General features: G+C 31.4%; 1 protein-coding gene and 1 long non-coding RNA gene across 2 annotated transcripts; both read left to right on the top strand.

The window, feature by feature from the left end:
- The first annotated feature begins 4865 nt into the window (after nt 1-4865).
- Nucleotides 4866-20119, top strand: LOC107856892. The gene is made up of 4 exons (XR_001670723.2): nt 4866-5014; nt 9774-9840; nt 10145-10241; nt 19815-20119. It is a non-coding gene; the product is annotated as an uncharacterized LOC107856892 (long non-coding RNA).
- A 767-nt stretch (nt 20120-20886) lies between these two features.
- Nucleotides 20887-25207, top strand: LOC107856877. The gene is made up of 9 exons (XM_047412173.1): nt 20887-21255; nt 21340-21496; nt 21790-22277; nt 22352-22447; nt 22526-22606; nt 23037-23117; nt 23812-23892; nt 24501-24925; nt 25015-25207. The coding sequence occupies exons 1-9, from the start codon at nt 20887-20889 to the stop codon at nt 25106-25108; spliced, it is 1872 nt and encodes a 623-aa protein (XP_047268129.1). The 3' UTR covers nt 25109-25207.
- Nucleotides 25208-25442: the final 235 nt, after the last annotated feature.

The following is a 25442-nucleotide window of genomic DNA, read 5'->3' on the forward strand; positions in this document are numbered from 1 at the left end:
GATTAAAGGACAATATGGTGCAATTCCTTGGACGGATTTCACTTATGGATAGCTTTTAGCTGCTTGCACCAAAGAAAGACTAAAAATTTGTGATGAGTTGAAACTGTCTAGACAAATTAAACTAGATAGGATCAAAGAAAGAATCCAATTAGGAGACCTTTGTGGTCAATTTGGAATGGAAAATTCTGTCTCTAGCAAAAGAGGCCATAGAACTAGTAGCCCAGAAAAACCTCATATAAAAAGAAGGTATAGACACAAATTTAAAGAAGAGCATGAAGCCAGAAAAATTCATCGTAAGTCTACTAGATTTACGAAAAATAGGTTCAAAAGAGATCTAGCAAAAATCAAGTGTTATAGATGCAAGCAATTTGGTCATATTACCCCAAATTATAAAGTACAAAATCTTAAGTCTTTAGAACTCTCTGAAGATACGCATGAAAAAATTTATGGTTTATTATATACTTCACGTTTTGAGTCTGATTATGAATCTGAGAATGATATTGAATTACATGATTCCACGAATAGTGAGAATTATGAAAAACCTGAGGTTAATGCTTGCACGGATTGCACTAACAATGTTTGTGATTGTGAAAATACTTTTTACAAATTACAATCCCAGTTTGAAGATTTGAATTTAAATGTTCAAACAATTACTGCTGACAGTGCTTTAGAATTATTGAAAGAAGTTACTGATGAAAAACTTCGCCAAAAAATTATTGATCTTGCTTCCTCACAACCTAGCACTTTAAAGCCTGCTAATAATAAAGTTGTTAAGAAAAATTTAAAAAATTCTGATTCTATTATTGATATATGCTGTATTCTCTAACTGAAGTTAACAGACGTCTTGTCATCAGTCAAACTCCTGGTACAAATACGTATTTTAATGATTTAAAAATAAAAGTTGAAAACCTGAAAAAAAAAAAGATTATTTCTTTACGACAAAATTAAATAATTTCATATCATAGAATTTCAAAAATTGAAGAAAATATTTCCCAAAATGACATTGTTTTCAGTTCTAAAGGAAAAGAAAAGGTTGTTGAAAATTCTGAAAATGATATTGTTTGTGATATGGATGTAAAAAATGATTATTTTTTGGGTATGATGCAAATAGTTACTGTCCATAAATGGTATATAAATTGTACTATCCTGATTAATAACGAATTTTTTGTTACTAATGTGGCTATGATTGATAGTGGTGTTGCTGTTCGCTGCATTCAAGAAGGATTAATTCCAACCAGATATTTTGAAACAACAACACATATTGCTAGATCTGTCTCTGGTCATTCTCTGGATGTTAACTATAAATTGCCGCATGCGTATATTTGTACAAATAAGGTTTGCATTCCGCGCATTTCTTTTTTCTAGTTAAAAATTAATTATATCCCCCTATTATTTTAGGAACATCTTTTATAAATGTTATTTATCCCCTACACACATATTGATGCTAAAGGCTTCAAAGCTACCTATAAAAAATAAGAAATTTCTTATCTTTTTGTTACAGATCTAGTAATATGAGACATAAATGCTTTGATTAATATGAAGCAAAAACATATAAATTTTTTACAGCTTGAAATGATGAGTATGAATATTTATAATAAAATGAATTCTGTAAAAATTTAGGAAAAAATCAAATTGATATCTAATCAACTGGTTGTTAATATTTGTGTTGATCACCCAAATGCTTTTTGGACTCGCAAAAAACATATTGTTTCTCTTCCTCATGAAGATGATTTCAGAGAAGATCATATTCCGACAAAATTCAAACCCTACCAAATGAATATAGAGTTAGTAGAATTCTGTAAAAAAGAGATAGATGGTCTCTTAAAAAAGGGTCTCATAAAACCCTCAAAATTCCCTTAATCTTGTACTGCTTTCTATGTCAATAATGCTGCTGAAAAAGAACGAGGTACGCCAAGATTGATAATTAATTATAAACCTCTGAATAAAGTTGTAAAATGAATTAGATATCCAATACCTAATAGAAAAGACTTACAATCTAGATTATATGACGCCAATATATTTTTAAAATTTGATCTAAAATCTGGTTATTGGCAAATTCAAATTGATAAAAGGCATACTTATAAAACTGCCTTTAATGTCACTTTTGGACAATACGAATGGAATGTTATGCCATTTGATTTAAAAAATGCTCCTTATGAATTTCAAAAAATCATGAATAATATATTTAATGCCTATATGAATTTTGTAATTGTATATATTGATGATATTCTTGTGTATTCAAAAACAATAGAATTACATTTTAAACATCTGAATATTTTCAAACAAATTATGATATAAAATGATTTGGTTATTTCTAAATCAAAAATGTATTTGTTCCAAACAAATGTTCGATTTTTAGGACATAATATTTATAAAAGAATAATTAAGCCTATACAATGAGCTATGGACTATGTTGAAAAATTTCCTGATATTATTACTAATAAAACTCAGTTGCAGCGATTTCTAGGAAGTCTTAACTATATTTCTCCCTTTTATCAGAATCTATCTAGAGATTTAGCTCCTTTATATGATAGGTTAAAAAAGAATCACAAAAAGCCTTGGACTCAAGTCCACACCGATCAGGTAAGATTAATCAAAAAACGTGTTGCGACTCTGCCTTGTGTAACCTTAGCTAATCCAGCTTGGTTAAAAATAGTTGAAACTAATGCTTCAAATATCGGTTATGGAGGAATACTTAAACAAGTTAATCCCCATAATAATGTTGAATGTTTGGTTAGATTTCATTCTGAAAAATGGTCTGAAAGTCATAAAAAATACGCCACTGTGGCCCATGAAATGTTAACTATTGTTAATGTGTTTTAAAATTCAAAGATGATTTATATAATCAAAATTTTATAGTTCGAACAGATGCTCAATCTGTTAAGTACTTGTTCGACAAAGATTTTAAACATGATGCCTCTAAATTGATATTTGCAAGATGACAAGTCCAGCTAGTCCCTTTTGATTTTGAAATACAATACAAGAAAGGTAGTGAAAATTCTTTGCCCGATTTTCTATCTAGAGAATACTTAAATAATTAAATGAATTATTACATATACTTTCTTTCTGAAAAAATATTAATTACTATTATAAAATGCATTCCTCTAAATGAAGATATTCATTTTATCATATTAGAAAAACCTATCCATAATATGATAGAAGATGATTTATTTCTTCCTAATTTTGAAGATATACGAGATGAAATTGATTGGTCTGATATTGACTCATCATTTGATAAATTCTAATCTACTTCATACAGCATGGGTATAGATCCACCCTGATAAATAGCCAGTGATCGAGGAAAAGACAGCAGAAGTCAAGGAGGAAGATACTCCTCTTTCAGGAGAAGAAACTCCCCTTCATCATCATATACTTCTTCATCATCCAATTTCCCAGTATTGCAAAGGGGAAATATGAGTCTGATTAATGCAGGAATTCTGCAAATTATAGAATCATCTTCAAAAACTCTGCATATGAGCACTTCGATCCATTTGGACGAGATTTCAGAGGATCATCCTTTATTTGAGAAACTACAATCTTTTATATTTGCCAAGCAAGCCGATTTGTTTGCTTCAGTTGCCAAAGAAAATACTGTCGATAGGCAGAATTATGAAAAACTTAAAAATCGAGAGCTAATAGTTCTCGTAGAAAATTCTCAAATATGTAAACAAAATGATCCATGAAAACTCCTCCAAAAATATTTATTAACTAACCTCTATTTTGCAGGAGAATCTTATAAGACAAGAGCCTTTTATGAATCAATACTAGTGGCTACTGAAAGTATTGAAATAGAACACCATTAAATGGGTGAAACAACTCCAGATGTTCATGGATACTCCAAGATGTTCATTAAAAAACTCATATCAATAGAAGACTGGGGAACCACTTTCATGATAGAAAAATTCATGACAATGAAAGAATCAGAAATCGCCTTCACTTATTGGGACTATATAAAAGCCTTTACCCAAACCTTATATTATAACAATACTAAACATAAACATACTTGGTTTCTGAAGGTTTGTTCTAAAATCTTTGAAGACCCAATTCTCAATTGGTTTATTCAATGGTGGCCGTATCATGGCCGTACAATAAAAATTCTGCTAGTAGAATATCTGCATCTGTACAAAGAATGGATTAAAGTGTCTCCATTTCTAACAGACTTATATCATTCAGATCATATCTGTAATCTAGACAAAATCAACCAAATGTATTTCTTTATAGAATTCTTCATTCTATGGATACATAAATGGAGTATTGAATTCGGATACACGAAAGAATAAATACCTGAACTTTATAGTGTATTCTACACCAATTTTTTAGAAAAGTTAACAAGAAAGGACCCCCTCACTAAGCTCCCGCATGAATGAGAATTGCTCGAATTCATTAATCAAAAGATCGTTGGATACACCACTGCTCTACAAAAAAATTATGGAAGATAAAAATCTAAGTTATATTTCTAGAAAAATTTATGTACATGACGGAGACAAATTAGAAATAATTGATAAATACTTAGAATAAGTCCGAAAATTTTTGATGAAAACTGTGGAACAATGTTTGGATACTTCCATGAAGAGTCTTACAAGTGAAGAAACAGCTGAATCTGAAGATATTCAAGAATTCCAGCCACTTCCTCCTGAAAATATTCTTAATGATAAAGAAATTGAAAGAGCTGAGGCCTTACTCTATCAACTAAAAAGCAAAGGAAAAGACAAGATATGATAGGTTTACTATGCTCGTTTTCTATATATAGCACCTATATATGGGAACCTTAAATAATAAAAATACTATGCACAAGGACCCACCAGTACTGTGCAAGATGCTTTTTATTTCTCTATATATAGACGACTTATCTGTTAGGGAGGCATAAGTTAGAAAAAATTTCTTTCTTTCATTTTCTCTTTCTAAGTTTGCTCTCCCTTCTCTCTTCCCCTCTTGTATAATATTTCAAGGTTTAATAAAAGAAGGCAGCTAGCCGACATTTACTATTCCGGCCTTGCATCCGGCTACTATTAAGGTATTTATTTATTTTCTTCTGACGTACTTCTAATACTTCTTCTTTCCTTCCATCCGTGACTATGTCCGGCTAAAAACCTTTCATATCTATGTCAGAGATCTAACTTCTCGTACTTAGTAACTATGAAAGATTCAGACTCTATCAAAATATAAAGAAATTTTTCTATAATTTCTTGACTTGATTCCGAAATGGTGGTACAGTCGAGTTTAATATGGCTTATGTTGGCTTTGTCTTTGTGACTACGTCTAGTAAGCTGTGCCTTTTTAGCCCGTAAAAGATGAAGAAAAGGGCGACTTTTTGCACAGTCAGAACTTCTAGACACATGGGTTCAACATAAGTATATTAAATATCTGACAGGCCCCTTGTTCGGGTAAAAGGATTAATTCTTCCATACAGTAATTAAACTATTCAAAAATTCTTTTATATTTCAATTGGTGCTTTAGTTCGATATTCCAACTATGGCATATAATATAATAACAATTATATTATATTATATTATATTATATTATATTATATTATATTATAATATAATTGAAAGTGTTATTTTTATATTTAGAGTAAGCCTGGGCCACATATAACTAGTAACATGATAAAGCATGTAGACTACCAAATTTAAGTGCACAAATGGCTTAATATGAGCTAACATGGCTTCTTGTAGAGGCCGGATGGGTTAGCATATGATTTCACTTTGTTTATGATAAGGTGGCTCGAACTATAAAAAAGGTTTAGATTTGTCTTTGAACTATAAAAGTTAATGAATATTAGTCTTAATAATCGATGGTTAGTCAACAAGGGAAATCTATCTTTATAACAGTATTGATTGATTTGACCCTACATATTAAGGCCTCGTTTGGTCATCAATATATTAATTTTTTAAAGTTAAAGTTAATGTTGTATTTTGCCATGAATATAAATTAAAGTTATTTTTAAATTTTTATAATAGAAATATGAGCGGTAAAAGTGAAATACCAAAAATAACTTTTACTACAATAAAATAATTCTTGTGTGAAACACTACTATTTTTACTGTTTTTACAAAAGTAAAATAATTTTCTAAATTTTTTTTTTTAAAATACTGTCCGAAGACCTTTGTCCAATGATAATGACTTTAAAGTTACGGAATTCGTTCCAGAATTTTGACAAAAGAAAAGTTCTCAGTAATATCAAATTATTTTACTTCCTATGTTTATTTTACCTGCTTCTTGTGGATTTGGGATAATTTATTAAAAAAAAATTAATAAAGAGTGTATTTTATTAAATTGACCTTTTTAGTGATGTTTTGAAATTCTAAGTTGACTATTATATTTTTATTTAGTTATGGTCAAATCTATCGACAGACACCTAAAGTTGTAGCGATCTTTCACTTTGACACCTAAAGTCGACGTTGTTCATTTTAGGCATCTCAACTAGTATTTCGACGTATTATTTTAATATTTTTTAGACAATCAACAAAAATATATAACGTGTGTATTACACGCGTTGCTGGCGTGTAAAGTGACAAATACTATGACGACATATGTCATTTTTCTAAAAAATATTTTTTAAATAATTAATTTAAACTTAAAAAAATATCAATAATTACCCCTCCCCCTCTCCCAACCCCCAACATCATCTTCTCTAAATGCACAACAGTAATGTCGCCACACTCTCCCCCACCCCCCCCCCCCCCCCAAAAAAAAAATCTTCTAAATACAGCTGCAATGCCCCCCTCCCACCCCCTTCTCTTACCCTAAGATGATCTTCTTCAACACCCCACCCCAACATTATCTTCTCTAACCTACTCTCACCCCTTAAAATTCTAAATTCCTAAAATTTCAAATTCCAACTCCTCAGAGAAGGATGTCATTGATGGATCTTCACTTAACACACACACAAAATTTTTTTCTTCTTTTTGTGATGATTCACGTGCAAAAAAATGAGTTCTTTAATCAAATTAAATTGGGGCAAAAGTTAAATTGGGGCAAAATGCAGGTTGAGTTATTTTATTTTGTAAGCTATTGTTGTCATTGTCTTTTTCCATAGCTGTTATGATAGAGATGACCTCTCGGTGATAGTCGTCGTTAAGATGACTGTTATCAGTGAGGTCTCTTCTTCTCAACGCATGTATATGTGGAAAAAAAAAATTCAATCAAATTGAGAGACACCCAATTGAAATAGGGCAAAACTCAATTAGAAAAATGAATTCTTTAATCAAATTATGCAAAATTCAGTTGGAAAAGTGGTATATTGGATCAAATTGAGAGACACCAAATTGAAAAGAAATGAAATTAATAATATAACTCAATAAAAAATTGTTAAAATTTATAAAAAATTTAAGAAATGGTGGAGAGAATCCATTAATATCAAAAATTGAAATTACTGGTGAAGAAAATGAAAAGACAACTATGAAAGCTGATGAAGTACTGTAGCTATGAAGGAAAATAATGTTGGAAAAAAAAAAAGAAAGAGTGAGGAAGAAGGAGAAGGGAGAAGAGACCATTACAAAAATATCTCCCACACGCGCTCAAAATGCGTGTAATTCATGTACTGATAAGTCAGCAAAAAGTGTTAAAATGACACACTTGGATACTAGTTGAGGTGTCAAAAATGAATAACGTCTAATTTAGGTGTCAAAGTGAAAGATCCTGCAAAACTTTAGGTGCCCATCGATGGGTTCCGCCTTTAATTATTTAATACTATGGATGGAAAGGAAAAAATTCAAAAAAAAAATTCTTGATTTCATAATTTGGACAAGTGCTCCCTCTGTCCAACAACACTTGTTAACTACTGACTTAGCACACACCTTTAAAAAAAGAGCAGCACGGTGCACTAAAATTTTCGCTATGCACAGGGACTATTGTACACAATCTTATCTTGGATTTCTACAAGAGGTTGTTTTCGAGGCTTAAATTTGTGACTTCCTGATCACATGAAAACTACGACGTCCCGTAATTTCCAACGTACCTTTCTATGCCTTTAGAGCTAAAAAAATGAGTTTTTTGAAGTTTAAAACCTTTGAAAATGTTGTTAGTTTGAATCAAGGGGTTTAGGAAGTAAAGAAAGAGAGAAAAATATATTTTTGGAGTTCAAAACAGTGTCCCTTTACATTATCCCTATGCCACAGAGCAGGGAGATAAGAAAAGGCAAACTTTGGCATAAAATAGTGGGGTCTGCGATATCTTCATGTCTCGGAATTAGACCTCCGTGATATCAACATGCCATGGAGGTCGGCCCCGTGATATTGAGGTGGCACGGAGGTGGTATTTTTTGCAGTGCCTTCTTTTATTTTTTATGCGTTTTTAAGGGTCTTTTGGTCTTCTCCTTATCCAAAACTGTCCCCATCATTCGAAAATATTTTCCTACATTCCTATTAGTCCTAAATATATTAAAACTAATTCTTTCTCTTATTCTCTCTAAGTCCAAGAAAAACTCAAGGTTACATAAGGTGATTTTAAGGTCAAGTTTCAAGATTCTTCTCCTAAGATCTTCATCAAAAGGCATGCTGGACACTCCTTACTTCAACTACTATTATAAAGTATTAATTTAATTAGTATTTATGTATGTTATAAGTGATGGTTTGAAATTAGGATTGAGGATTTCGTTTACGAAAAGTTTAATATTGATTTCTCTCCTCTTATAAATTATTTTCTAAATCATTAATAAAGGATTTTGATACTTGAACGACTATTTGAAAATGGTGTGTTTTCATATATGAATTTAAAAGATTAAATGTTATATATGAGGAAATTATAATCTCCAAGTCTTTCAAAAATGTTTTGAATTACCATGATATATGAGTATATCACCCGTCCTTTGAACTAATGAAAGTGTTGAACTTTATGACATGATTTAAAATTCTTATGAAAATTTAACGATGATTATGTTTATAATTTTGAATGAAGGAGTTAAGAGTCGATAATGTTTTATGATGTTGATTTTGACATGATATGGATAACTTGCAAGTCTTAGTATGACAATACCAAAATGTGAATGTTTTAACAAAAGACTCTGTGATTAAATATTTATGAAAAATATTTTAATTGGGCTTAAAGAGGATTACGCAGTTCACCAAGAAGGTGTAAGTCCGAGTGACCAACGCCTGAAACGTATGTTTTGCCGACATAGTATGGTTCACTCCCTAAGGAAACAATTTTATTCACGCTTCCTCTATGAGGACAACATGAAATGATGGCCAAATAACGTTCACTTTGAACATGCGACAAACACGAATTGGGGCCCCGCTGGTTGGGCGAAGACCGAACCCAGGGGCGGATTTAGAGCCTTGCATGGGGGTTTTCAGAAACCCAATAACTTTCGTACGAATCTTGTATTTATATTAAGAAATCTATTAAATATATAAAAATTATAAGTTGAGAACCCCTAATAAAGTGTGCTATTAGTGTAGTGGCAAAAAAGTGCTAGTTGGAGAAGCACTATTGCCCTTTTGGTTGTGGGTTTCTAACCCCAGGAATAACATATTTTTTTGAATTTTTATTTTGCTCAAGAAACCCACAAACTTAAAATCCTAGATCCGTCTCTAACTGAATTCATATAACCTGTGGGTTACCTAAGGTCGGTGAAATTACTCAGTCCATGAATAAAGTTAAAGAATGATTATGTTTTTATATCATGAATTTCTCATCCTTTGATTTCTTTCTAATGAGATTTACATCAAGTATCTTATGATTTACTTTACAAATTGCTTTCTCCCTCTGCCCTGGGTTGCATATTAGTATTCGTCGTATTGATCGTCAGTGAATGCTACATCTTTCATGATGTAGGTTTAGAGGCATTTTTTCATGATTCTGTGCAGCGCTAGGATATTCTCGGGGCAGCAAGTGAGGAGTGGTAAGCCCTCCATCTTCCGAACGACATTTGATTTCATTTATTCAAACACTGGGTATTTTGTTGATGGAATTATTGGGACCATATTTTGGCTTAGAATTTTATTCGAAATATTAGAGGCTTCGTAGACTAATGTAGACAAATATCTTTACGACGTGTTTTAAGACTTGGCTTTACAATTCTTATTTAAGTTGAACTCTCTATTATTTTTGGGCTTATTTCCACACTTTATTTATAGCTATGCTTATGTTGAAATGTTAAGGGATCTTCTCGGTCTTCATTGATCTGGAATGCCTGTTGCATCCAGGGCTTAGGCTCGGGTCGTGATAACAATAGCTTTACTAGTTACTCCAAGGCTTTCCTTCTAATGCGCAGGATCCGGAGAAGGACCCGACCCCACAAAGGTATTGTGAACAACCTTAACTTGCATTTCTGTCAGATGTTGTTTTCAAGTGTTGAACCCATCACGACTTGACACACATTTTAAGAAACAATAAATATTATGAGTAATTTTACTGTATCACTCGTTGAATATAATAAATTTAATGTTTTGAGAATTCATTGGATAATGAGTAGTATTAATACAAAGGATAAAATGAAAATAAATAGGTAAAATATTCATTGAGTTTTTTAAACTGAACAAGTATTATCGAACACATATTTTAGTAAAATGAACAAATAAAGATGGACACAAAATATAAATCAAAATAATTATATTCAATAGAGGTGTCAAGTAAAATAAAACCGAGGAAATAGATAGCATTCTTTTGAAAATGCGTGTAAAATACATAATTTTGCGTACTGTAAATTATTTAAGCAAAGAATTCATCTGAATCTTTCTACTAATAAAATCGACTGATTTAATGATTAAAGGAGAAAAAAATTTGTTATGTAAAAATTACTCAAAGAAAGCACGAATAATAAGGAATATAAAAGAGTTTAAGTTTTGTACCCTCTCAGTGTAGAAAATATTCTACACTATCAGGTAAACTTCACTTACTATTGCAGATTACCTAATTATTTTTAAAATTTTTATATAAATAATTGGATAACCTACAATTACAAATCAAGTTAACTAATAATATAAAACTTTTTATACATCAATATAAAAAATATTCTATACTAGCAGGTGAAATTTAGTTGCCATTACCTACAAATGAAAAGAAAGTTGGACTATCCAAAGTGCAAGTTGCATCAGTAGTAACCTACAAATGAAAAGAAAGGTGGACTATCCAAAGCGCAAGTTGCATCAGTAAACTAATTAAGGATTAATGCTATCTGAACTTCTTGTCCCCTTAGACGTTGCCCATTATTTTATGTAAATCATGTACTCCCTCTGTCTTTCAAGAAATAATATTCTTTTCATTTAAAAAATCACATGTTTTGACAATTTAACATGAAATATAAGAAAATAATTTAAATATATTAAATTTTATCTAAAATTATAGTTACTTAAATAAATTAAAATATTATTTAATTTTTATGGTTTCAAATATGTTAAATGAAAAGTTAAAGTTAAAAAATTATCAAAAAGCAAAGAGGTCGTTATTTTTTAAACAGAATAAAAAAAAAATAGCCTATTCTTAAAGATGACAATGATACGGTGCGATGCGGGTTTTTACTAAATAGACTATTCTATTTTAAATGAAGGGAGTAAATAATAGACGCAATTTTACTATATTATCCTTTGAATATAATAAATTCAATGTTTTAAAAGAAATTAGATAATGACTATATGCTTAATAACTAATGGTAAAACAGACACAAATGAATAATATAATTCATTAATTTTTTAAACTATACAAGTACTATTGAATATATATATTTAGTAATAAGAATAATTAAAGATCGACGGAGAGTGTTTTCTCCGTCCAATAATACTTGTCTACTGTTGACTTGGTACACACAGATAAAGAAACGATAAATAATATAAATAATATTACTATATCACCCTTTGAATATAATAAATTTAAAACTAAAGACATAAAAACACCTCTAAACTTGTTCGTCCAATTTACTTTAGTCCTTTAACTTTATAGTCATTTAAATGTCCCCTTAATAACTTTAAATGAATTATATACCACCCCAAAAACACAATATCACTCTCACACTAGGAGGTGTATTTCACACTCGCCATATCATTGCCACATTGATGTCACATCATCGCCACATCAAAAAATAATTTTTAAAAAATATAAACCAATTAATTTAATTATATTTTTCTTAAAAAAAACACCCCTCTAATCTTCTTCAACCCCCTCCCCCCGCCCCCCGCGCACCATCGTTCTTCCTCCTTCTCCAACCTCGTCCCATCTCACTTTTTCTTTTGCAACCTCCTCCCCACCCCACTCCATGGAACCCAACAATTCTTCTTTCTCAAATCTCATCCAATTTCTCTTCTCTTTATTCCCAACAAGCTACTAAAAATTCCAATTACCTTCATGTTCATCGACATAACTGAGTAAACTGATCGAATTAAGCAACTTGGTACAGTAAACTCAACAATTTTAGCATAATAATTCAAGCTAACTTCATTCTTGATGGCATCAATCTTAGCGATAGTATTTTCGGCAATGGTATTTATTCAGTGGTGGATACTTTTGATCGAGAAGTTGAAATTTAGTGTTGAATTAGCTATAGAGATATAGATAATAATCTTTTTGATTAACAATTTTTGATTAATTTGGAGATAGCTTTGAAGCAGGGGCGGCTCTACCTTGTAAAAATATAGGCGGCCGCCTTATGCCCCAAATTTGAGGGCCTAATTTTTTTCAATAACATAAATAATCTTTTTTAAAAGAATTGGATATTATTTATAAAAAAAATATTTTTTTTATATAAAAGGAAAGAATTATTAGAAGAAGTTCATATATCTAGAATATTGTGTCTCAAAAAAGATTAAATGCATTGATTATATTATTACTTAAAAATTTTTTTTAGAAAAAATCGATTATATAATTTTGAAAATAGAGTTCATTAAAAGAAAGTTATTTTTTTCTTAAAATTTTAAGGTCTCTGTTTAATTTTTACCTTAGGCCACGAATATACTTGAGTCGTTCCTGCTTTGAAGCCTAATACTAAAATGGAGGTTAGAGATATTATGAAGAAGAAGAAAGGGAAAAGGAGGGCTTATTTTTTAATATTTTTATTATATAATATAAAAATAGTGAGGTCACTTTTAAAAAAAAAAAGTGCTTTAATCTTTTTTTTTAATGTCACATCAGTATTAGAGGTCATATTAATTCATTTGAAAGTTGTTTTGGGGGATAAGTAATTATTCGTAAAGTTAAAGGTTTAAAGTAAGTTGGACGGACAAGTTCAGGATTGTTTTCATGTCTTTTCTCTAAATTTAATGTCTTAGGAAATGAATTGAATGATGAATAGTATTTAATAATAAAGGTAAAATGATTAAAAAAGGATAAATTATATGTTAATTTTTTAAATTGAACAAGTATTGTTGGATATTTATTTTAATATAGTACACAAATATTATTAGATAGAGGGAATAATATACACAAATATGAAATCTGGATTAAGACACCAAATTAAAGAGTGGTAATGATAGTGTCTAATTTCTTAAACTTATGAATAATGCATCTGTTTCTGTTCTGCATTAATGAATATAATTAATGAGACTTTTTAGATCCAATATTTTGAATAAAATCAAAGAAAGATTAAAGCGTTGATCATTGAATATTATTTCTTGTGTGTCTTACGTTCTGTACCAGACCAGTCTTCCTTTTAACACTTGAAGATGTAGAACCCAAAGTCTAGTTGGTCACAGAATCTCAATTCTAAAGCTTGGAGTCCTAAATGGCTAAATCTATTGTCGTTCATCCCCCCTCAAGCTAGATACTTGTGCTTTGATAAATATTACTCTTTGATAAATATTACTCTTAGCATATTGAACATTCAACCACTGGCCATCCACACACTCCTTAATTCACTTTGTACAAGCTCTAATATGATTGTGTGTCTTGTTTACACTTACTCACATGTGTAGAAATCAACACTACATTTATTTTTAATTTATATATTTATTTTTTATCTACATCCAAGTGACGGTCTATGGCAGTGCACATCGATCAACGTGGTTTATGCATACTTATGATATCAATCTATGCACATCTAAAGGTATAAGTCTATGGTAGACCAGTCTAATCGATGGACTCTAAAACCACAAGTATATTTTTTACATGATTACGCATACTTATGTAATCAGAAGATCAATCGATGCACTATAGAAGGTATAAGTCTACGGTAGACTAAACAAATCGATGGATAATATAGGTCATGATCTACGATGGTCTATTAAGTTTCACCACCAGTTCAAAAAATAAAATTACTTCTCCGACAGTAATAAACGGCTACTTTTATAATCCATCAGTGTCAACACTTCATTTTTACTTCATAAGGTCGGTCATCCCTCATTATTTTATTTCATTTGCTTTGTTTTGTTTTTAAAAATTCTACAATGTCTCAAGCCTCTCAAACATCTAATTCTAAAAATATTCTAATTTTTCATTGTGGAAATACGGCTGTCCTGAGGATGTCCGCACGAAATCAAATTCAGGTCGCAAATTTTATAATTGTGCAATTGCGAAGGTGAGCTGTGTGTGTCTTTTTTATGAAGTTAAGTTAGTCGTTATGTAATTATTATTTTTTCTAGGATAATGGCGCATGCTCATTTTTTAAATGGCTTGATGAGCTATCACCTTCAACCAGTCCATCAACGTTGAGTCCGAGACCCGAGACATCAAATTTTTAAGGCTTGGCAAAATTTAATCTACTACAAAAGCTCCAACAAAAAATAAAGATTTTCTCATGACTTTGTTTAAAGAAGTCGAAGAACAGAGGGATCACTTTAAAGTGTTACTACATGACACCAAAATAGAGAGGGATCAACTAAAACAAAAATTGATGTTGGCCGAAGAAAGGGAGAATGGCCTAAAAATGATGTTATGTGATATAATGCTAGTATTCGTTCTTTGGAAAGGTGTAACATGGATGTAGTGATATTGAATAAATAATAATACTTCTATTTTTCTATAATGTTAATACTATTTTTGATAGAATCATGGTCGATCAAACAACACGTCGACTTAAAACCGACCAACATGGTAATAATAGACCATACATGAAGTATATGAAAGATTAAGTATGCATTCTATGACGTCAACCATACACTGTACCAACTATGACAACACCCTGCAGATTCAAATGGACATGCCACTAATCAGTTTGATAGAGATAGATTCAGTGCAGAATCATAACCACTATCATAAAATAAAAAAATATTTCTAATATCCTACTAACAAATCCTTAAACTTTAATACTTGTCAAATAAAAAAAATATTTGTCCGATCCTAACTACTGATCATTCAACAACACAAATATTACTGTTGATTTCTCCTACGATATCCATGACCCCATCTTTTTGGTCAGCTTCAACTCTTTTTTTTCTTAGCAGCTGCAACTACTTCTTCAAGCCCGCCTTCTTCTTTTTCTATTTCAGTATCTGCAGTAGCTGGTGCTTCTTCGGCTGGTGCTTCTTTACCTTCTTCTCCTTTTTTCTCAACATCTGTTGCTTCTTCTTTTTCAGCTTCTTCTTCTGCTTCTGTAGCTATTTCTTTTGGACTTTCTTCGGCTGGTGCTTCTTCACCTTCTTCTTCTTCTTTTTTCTCAACATCTGCTGCTGCTTCTTTTTCAGCTTCTTCTTTTGCTCTTGTAGCTTCTTCTTTTGGACTTTCTTCTTGGCACATATCTTTTTTCATTTTTTCTTCTTCATTCTTCTTTTTTTTTTCTCTCCCGCTACAACAGAGGCCAACTCATTCATTTTGCTCTTTTTTTCTCTTTCTTCATTCCTCTCCGATTCACGAAGATCCATATTTACTGTATCATTATATTACAAAGTAACTACTAATATTTAAAGCTGAAAACTCATTAACAACATCAATTATTGATTGAATGAAGTTACCTTGTTCGTGTTTTCTCTCATTTTGTTCCTTTTTCTTTAGTCTTTTCCCTCTAATATAGGTAGCAATATCCAACACCGCTTCCTCAAGCACAGCAACACGCTCATGAAGATCCCCGGGGGATGAGGTTCCCGCTGCATCTTTAGAGGTGCTCGGAGTATCATCATCACCAATGCATACTACAACGAGGTTACCACCCAAATCTCCATCATCATCACTATCCTCATTTGAAATAAGTACAGTTACCCCTTCTAACTCTTTGTTTAAGCCATCGAGGATGTTATTCTTCACCTCGTCCGTATATAGCTTAAAGGAAATCATGTAATCCATCTTCGTCTCACGAAGAGTAGGGATGATGTACGGGTGCACGTTTTAAAAAATATCAATTAACAATTACATAACATTCGATACAATAGTAGTATTATTATTACATAATAAAAAATAAGTTCATACCTCGATAACGTTTCTTTTGTACTTGAACGGGTCGCCTTCGATTATTTGGTCAATTTTTGTAGTGTGTTATCTGAGGATGCGGGAAATGAGAAAGGGCTCATCCATTGATTTTCTAGCAAATTTTTCAAGATGAGGAAAGGCCTCATAGATCCAAACTTGTAAGCAGTACATTAGTGAAAAAATAACTCAGAGTCTATGACATCGTAAAACTAAAATAAGAATCTACGATAAACTCACTAAAGGGTTTATGCTAGATACCATGAATGCCCAGGGAAATCCGAATAGAGCATAAGATGCCTTCTGCTTCTCATCAAATACTTTCCTCTGCTTTTTCAGGTCACTTTTCTTCTTTAGATAGTCCAGGGTTAGTTGAAATGTCTCTTTCCCCCACGGATAATTCTCGAAGAAACTCAAAGAATAGACCATTCGAATCAGTTTCGTGTCAACAACCTTCGTCAAATCTTTTGCGAGCAACATGGTGTGCCAGAACCAAAGTAAACAACACTTAAATTTATGGTCCTCGTTCAGCTTATTCCCTCTGATTAGGTGTAACAAGTTGGCCGCCGTAATGTTTTTATTTTTCGTCACCTTAAAGCAAAAATTCTCCCCCTTTGTTAACACCTTCTTCATTTTTGCTTCACTGGGGTATGATGAGTAGTTCAGCCCTGTGATCAAACAAAAATCTTTCAAGCCAAAATAGGCAGGCTTGTTGTTAACGCAGAACCGCAACTCGTGATGCATCTTATTATTCTTGATGCATCATAACAGCAAATAATAAACCAACTGCCCATTGAACTTGAGATGTTCCTGCAGGTTTCTCAGGTGTCCAAAACAGGACCGCTTGAATCTTTTCTTCAACTCTTGGTCGACAAGAACTTGCTGGAATTCTCGATAAGCAGCCATTCTTAATCTGACTGATATCTTTTCTGAGAAAGATCCAACCTGGTCCATTATCATTCGAAGATCATACCGCTCCACGGAAATAAACCTTGAAAGAGATGGCACAGACAAGGGATCATTATCCCCATCATCACTGTTTCTTCAACTATCTTCGCTCTCTTCACTGTCACCACTAGCATTGTGCTTGGCAACACCGTCACCAGAATCGACGTAGTCACTTATCTCCTTTAAGTCCGAATCTGATTCGCATACCAACTCTTTATTTTTCTTTCTTTTTGAGAAATTTCCAACTACCTTAGCTTTTTTTTTCTATTGCTACCAGCAGAATCAGAAATTGTGCTGGCTTTGCATTTAGAAAGGATGTATTTTTTATCCATTTTCAACACAATCTACACCTGCAGAACAAATCTCCCATTTTCAGTTCATAGACCACAAGTCTATCAACCGAAATAACTCGATGCTCAAATGAAATCCCCCTCCCCCCCCGAAAAAAATAATAATTAAGAAATACCCCACCAAAATTCAATATGCAGTATCAAAATCAAACTAGTGCACCTAATCAAACTAATTAGCTATTAATCTTTTAATTTTCACTATTTCAGACATCATATTTTAAATGAATTTCATACGTCTAAAAATTAATTTCAATCTAATGCTTTCTCATTTCATAGACCATGGGTCGATTCATAGACCACGGGTCTACGGACAGAAGTAGGTCACTGTTCGAATTAAAATGCCAAAATAACTCTTCCACCATCAATCAGTTCACTCCACACATCAATAATTGAAACCAAAATCCAACATGCAGTATCAAAACACAACAATTTCTAAAAATCAAACTAATGCACCTAATCAAACTAATCAGCTATTAATCTTTCAATTTTCACTGTTTCAGCTACCATATTTTAAAAGAATTTCATATGCCTAAAAATTGATTTCAATCTAAGGCATTCTGATTTCATAGACCACGGGTCTACGAACAAAAATAGATCGTTGTTCAAATTAAAATGCCAAAATAACTCTTCAAATAATAATTATCCCACCATTCAACACTTTTTTGCTAAACAAAACCGAAACTAAACCAAAACTCCTTAATCAACCAAATTCAAAAAAAATTAAATTTCCTACATCACTACGAATCAATTAGCAAAGAAATCCGTTTAAATGGATCTAGAAATAATCGAAATTTGATTTTAACTAACCTTACGAAGCAATAACGATCCCTTAGCTGCTGGAGAAGAAGAAGAAATGAAAATGACAATTTTGGGATGAAGGTTTCTTAAGCGGGAGTTGAGAGAATTGAAAAGGAGAGAGAGAGGGTTTTTTTGGATATTGGAATAAGTGGAGGGTGCTAATGTATTATATTAAATTTGCAAAGTTCTAAAAATGATGAAATGGTCCCTTGGTCCACCTGTGGGCCCCATTTTTTAAAAAAACTTTTTTCAACTTTTTATACCCTAACCCCAAAAATTAAATCAAAAATAATTTTAATAGGTAAATGGCAAAATAGTTTTGGTAATGGGTACTCTTGTCAATTTTTCCCAAATAAGTAGGTGCTAAGCTTGTGGAACCACGCCTTTAGAGATTGTTTCAACCTATAGGGAGCTTTCTTGAAAAGGAAGGCGTGATTGAAAAACATAGAATCTTTGAAGCCTGGTGGTTGCTCTGTGAAAATAGTCTCTTTAAAGTCGCCATGAAGAAAAATATTTTTGATGTCGAGATGCTTGATTTTCTAATGAAGAGTTGTAGCAATATATAGGACAATGCAAAAAGTTGTTGCCTTCACTATCGGGCTGAAACTATCATCCAAGTATACATCCTCAATTTGGTTTAACTCTTCGGCAACTAAACGTGATTTGAAATATTCAAAAAAACCATCTTCTTTAAGTTTTATTTGAATACACATCACCAGCCACCAATGTTCATATGAGGTTGACGTGAAAAAAGTATCCAAGTGTTTTTAGGGAAAATTTTACTACGGTTGAGGTCCAACCAACAGATGTTGTGAGAGGATCCATTTATTTATCTAAAAATTACATATATACACTAATTAAAGTTACATAATTACATAAAATCCGCAATTGTTAAAGTATTTACATAAATTCCAAAATAATTACAAAAATCCATTTATTTGGTATTTTCTCTCTCCTCAATATTATACAAGTTAAAACTGGTTTTGGCTTTCGTCTTTCACTCCCTAATGCTACCATTATCAAGCCGATTTTACTCCATTTTTGAAACCCCTCTGTCACGGCATAGTTGAAGTAACCTCTTCCTTGTGGTTATCAAATTGTACGTTATTCAAGATTTAATTGTTTTTAATAATGTACTTTATTAATTTTTTGAATTATTTTTTGTTCAACTTTACCAATTCAGGGGTTTTTCATTTTTGGTTTTTTGCATGTTTAAATTATAGTATTGTTCAATCATATTCAAGTTAAGTAGTTTGTTTTTTTGTTATTTTTCATATTATACAAGTAAGATCTTTGATTTTCTTGTTTTGTAGTTCGATTTTCCAATACTGTTAAGTTAAAATAGTGTTAATTGGTAATGGATAATCCTCGAAATTTTAGTTTAGGAATTACTCAGTTAGATGCAACTGTAGAAGATATTTTACTTGAATTTGTTCCTGCTACATTTGATGAACAGGATCCTGATTGGGTAAAGAATCGCTCAAAGCACAGAAACGACTCCATTACAATGAAAAAATTGAAGGATAAGACCGCTTCTAAATCGAAGAAGTCTACTTCAAAAGCAAGTAAAAAGAAACTTGATGATTCCGGCCGACCATGTCTCTGAAGATATTTATTATGAGTGTATGTATAATTTGACATATGTATAATAAGACACGATACATTAGTTTTTCATCACAAGAAGGTATAATGTAGTTGTTCTGAAATATTATTCTAAAGGTTATAAATTCTAATAAAGCTGATATTAATTTTTGAAATGTATAAGTTACCCTCATACATGTGTAATTGTTGTTTGTGTTTTGGTTTGATATAAATTGCTAGATGTATACATAACCATCATACATTTGTATATGTTGTTTAATTGTGGCCCACTTTAAAATTTTTTTGTGTATAAGTTACCCTCGTACATGTTTAGATGTAGTTTTTTTTAGTATAATAAGAAGTTGTTAGATGTATAGGTAACCATCATACATGTGTATCGATAGAATGGTTAGAGTTGGATTTTATTATACATTAGTGCAAGTGATTTGTTAATGAATAAGTAACCATCATACATGTCTAACAACTTATATTAATTTTAGATGTATAAGTTAACCTCATACATGTGTTGCTGTAGTGTATATATTAGGATGAATTTATTATACATTTAAACAGTTTAATTATAAATGTATAAATAACCCTCATACATGACTAACAGTTGTTTAATATGGGTCTGATTTAGTTAATGAATAAGTAACCATTATACATGTCTAGCAACTTATATTAATTTTGAGACGTATAAGTTAACCCCATACATGTGTTAATGTAGTGTATATATTGGACTGTATTTATTATACATTTAAACAGTTTACTTGTAAATGTATAAGTTACCCTCATACATGACTAACAATTGTTTAATGTTAGTCTGATTTATGTTTTGAAAGTATAAATAACCATCATACAATTAGTAACTGTTAGCTAATTATGTTATGTATTTTTTTCAAGGCATGAAATACCAAATTGACAAAGTCTCACCACACCCATTGCATATGGGGAGCTTATGTAACTGTGCTTTCGAGGAAGAGATAAAGAAATATTTTGGAGAGGATATTTTAGGAGCATTTAGAAATACTATTTTTGGAATGTTTCTAGATTTTCCACAGTATAACTGGATAGGACAGATTTCAAAATGCCTACTTATACTTGAAATTCAGCAGGATAACAAGAATGAGATTTATGTTTGGGTAAAAGGGGAAATCCTCAAATTCACAATGTTAGAATTTGTCATTATTACCGGTCTTAAGTGTACCGATAATATTGATGATTATATAAATATTTCATCATCAAAATCAGCATTGATGTCGAGGTATTTTCCCGACAATAAAGGAGTAATAACTCGATCAGAACTGATAACACAGGTGCAGATGGGAAACTTCGATAATGCTGAAGATGCTCTAAACATGGAGATATTGTTCTCTGTTCATACATTCATGTTTTCATAGCATAAGAAAGCACTAATCAGTGTTGAAAACTTTCATATGGTCGAGGACGATCGGTACAATCACTTTTCATGGGGGAAGGTCACATTTGAAAAGTTAATGAGTTCCTGGCAACAAGATTTCAATATTGCAAAGCAGTTATATTCATGGGTGGAATGCCGTAAGTTCTAAATGTTTGGATGTTTGAGTACTGCTCCGAGGTAGAATAAAAAATTATTGTCCGTCAGAGAAACGTTATTCCCAAAATACTAAACTGGTCGGCCTAAGTACGAATCTTTTATGTCTGGCATGTTTAGTAAGGTAATTGTTTAACTTTGTACTTATTTTGTTTGTTCAAGTCATTTTATTTATGTGCAAATATTTTATTTTGAAATTATTCTTTCCAGCATTCGTACAAGAATATACAACCTACAACCTAAGAAGTTAGTAAGTTGGATTTGTCCTTTTCAAAAGATTTTGAGATATCTGATCCAACAACTTATGCTGCAACATCCATTTCTGGAAAGTTGAAAAGAACCGCAGATGAAGTTCAACAGTGTGTCGGTACCATTGCTGAAGAATTTGGTGATTTCAGCACTATACCACCGCAGAAAATCCTCATAAAGGCTGGTTTTGCATCGCCTGTATCACCTGACTACCCTTTGAAGAAAAGAAAAACTGTGATGTTCGAGCAAGATAGTCAAGCGGTGATGGATGATGATACATCTAGACGTGATCACCCAGTACTTTATGTGTCTGGTTTGTGTAGTGAAATGCATAAGGATGCAGCAGACAAGGGAGAAATTGGTGAGTCTGAAATTCAACATCATCATCATGGAGAAATTAGTGTGTCTCTTCAGAGTCACCAGCACAAGTCTGTTCCTTCGTCTTCCACACAGCCTGAAGGGACTTCTAAACCAAGTTTAGATGGTGATGAAATAAAGAATTACATCAACAAATGTGTAAGTTTATTTATCATACATTTTTTTGAATAGCATGATGTGTTTTTACTAACTTTTTTTTATTACGTTATAAGTTTGCTGACAAGATGGCTGAACTGGTTTCACTAATATCAAAAATACCTTCTGAGGTCGTCAAAGCATTGAAGAATGATGAAAATAAGCAATCACAGGTATAACAATTTAATTTCATTATACTTTTTCTAACGTTGATGAAATGTTCATACATTAAGATTATTCATGTTATATAGGAGGATAAAATTGATGAACAACAACAAAGTCAAGAAGACGGATTCAAGAAACAGGAGAGTCCACACAAGGAGGATATGCATGTATTTTTTTGTCAATTATTTTGTTTGTTTACTATAAATATACATAATTACCTTATCAAAACCAAATGTTGTTTCATTTTAATATAGCATGAAGATTATGATAAGGGATCACTCAACGATATGGAAGAGTCTAGAATCTAATAAGCAGTACATTCTTGAAGAGCAACAGTTGCTGGTATTTTTTTCCCCTAATAGTTGTTATGTACTTAATTTGGGCAGTTTAATTTTTTATCATACATTAACTTGAATGTATAATGATCAGTTATACATTAAATCTACTATTTTTTTCCTTCAGCAAAATACATGTTATTTATGAATATCTTCATAAATATGCATGTCATTTACAATTACTTAGATAACATCATTCTAGAATCACCTAAAACAAGTTTATAAATAACTGTCCATTAAAGCTAATTATTATTTAATTTAGGACGTGAATGCGGCCGAAAAAGAGGCAGGTCGTGAGGATGATTTTGAAAATGAGGACTGTTCTGATTTGAAAGCTTTGGAGGTATCTTTCTATTCATCAAATTATTTTTTTCCTAAAATATATGTCTATATAAATGTAGCTTCTGTTATTGGTTGAAAAAAAGGATATTAACCTTATCGTCTAAATATATAGTTGTATGGATCTTGACGCTTTCAATATTTTGCACATTGTTTAACAGTTGTCTTAATAACTACAATTTTTTGTCTTCATACAAATTGGATGATGATAATTATCACATAAATAATAAGATGAGATAATGACATATGAAGAAGAAGGTAGCGATGAAGAATTGAAAAAAAAAAAAATTCGGATGTAGAAGATTTGTTGGTATCTTTATGTCCCTAATATTGCTTAATTACTACTAAATGTTTCTATACACATGTAGTTTCTTCTAGATTCTTCATATTAGGGCAGTTAAATATACATAAAACATTCAATTAAATGTATCAAGAAGAGTCATACATTCAACATACAAATAGTTTCTTGAACATAAAGCTTGTAGTTTATGAATAGCATCATGCATATTTATGTTATTATTGCTATAAAATCATTTGTGAATCACATATGACATCGTTTCTTATTATTGATATATTTATATATTCATATGCACCCATTATAGATAGAAATTTCTTATCACGGGCGTAAAACTTCATCTCAATCTTTTATCTTATACTTTGAATAAATGTTAATACACGATAATTGTTATTTAAAATAGGATGTGAATGTAACCGCTAAAGAAGATGGTAATGAAGTGGATTTGAAAAAACAGAAATCTATTAATATGACAGATGTGCAGGTATTTTTTGTCCCTAATATTAATTTTTTTTTTACAAAATATATCTATCTACGTGTTTGACCTTGTAAAAGTACGTATTGGGACTTAATGTTGTTTCTCTGGTGCATATCAAATTTTTTTCTGTGGATTTGAACAAACAGGAATGTATTGATTTTTTTCTTTGGTGCATATCAAATTTTTCTGATATAGATGCTGTCATGATTTCTAACATTGTTGTACGGTCGTTCTCTTAAGAAGTAATTTTACACTTGATTCACATTGGGTGATCATAATTTCCAGATAAGTCATAACTTAAACATGTTGATTATGGTAATTTTATTATGTATTATCTATTACTTCATTCTTTTTTTTTTTTTATGAAAGGACATTAACTAAATGTACTAAAAAATGGTGGTTATGTACAAGATTTTTCAGTGCAAAGATAATTGTTCCACATTACTAATTATTCTGTATAAATGAATGAATAACATTATACATGTACAATTATATTTAATGTAATATGTAATAACAAGTATCGTTCACCTTAGACATAAATGTCGTAAGCATTAATATAGTTTCAAATTCAGATATTGTATCTATACATTACAAATCCTTATGTGTTCACGTAGGATGAAGTGGGTGGGACAGTAACTGATTCAATACAAGCAGTTGTAGATACAATTTTATTTGGTCTATTAACACCTTCGACTACAAAGACATTGGATGTTGGTGCTTCAAATAAAATGACTGAAAGCCAATGGGACGTTCCAGACAATCAAATTCCACTTGACTTCCTTGATGCTCAGGTTCGGGAGCTTAAAGCATCAAAAGCAAAAGCACCTGCCAAACGGGAAAGAAAGAATTCCAGGGTTTTAAGGTCACCATACATTTCAAAGTATGGTTCTGGCTCTAAGGATGAGGGAGATTCCGATAAAGAGGAGAAGCTGAAGTATACTTTTGATGGGTACACCATTAACCAAGATTTGTCGAATGAATTGATGATCGACTACTCCCAGTGGATTGCCGTAGGATTACTGAAAACTCATTCTGCTAAGTAAGAAATTTGGTATTTTTTTTCTAACAATACTATGCCATTATAAACTAAATGATAATTATGATGTGTAATCAATGATGTTTTTCCAGGAAAGAAACGGACAACCACGATCGAGTAAATGCTTTGGGATTAGATTACAAACAATTAAACTTTGTCGTTGCACACCCACAGTCCAAGAATTGATTTTACTTGATGTCCAAACGCAAGACATGCCGAAACGATGAAGTAACTTATTCTAAATATTATCCATATCATAAGTTCTTTTGTTGATACTTAATATTCTACAACACCATAGCATATCATACATGTAAACCAATGTATAATAACATATCATACATGTTAACCAATGTATAATAACATGTCATACATGCAGTATTTTCCATTATTAGTTATTCATCTTTAATCAACATGTTATGTATAATAACAAGTAACACCTGCATAGCTGTATATCATACATCTAATTAACAAGTAAGGTTGAAGCTACTGATTTATTTCAATCGTTTTTACTTTTTTACCC

Source organism: Capsicum annuum, chromosome 1, assembly GCF_002878395.1.
Source record: "Capsicum annuum cultivar UCD-10X-F1 chromosome 1, UCD10Xv1.1, whole genome shotgun sequence".
Lineage (NCBI taxonomy): Eukaryota > Viridiplantae > Streptophyta > Magnoliopsida > Solanales > Solanaceae > Capsicum > Capsicum annuum.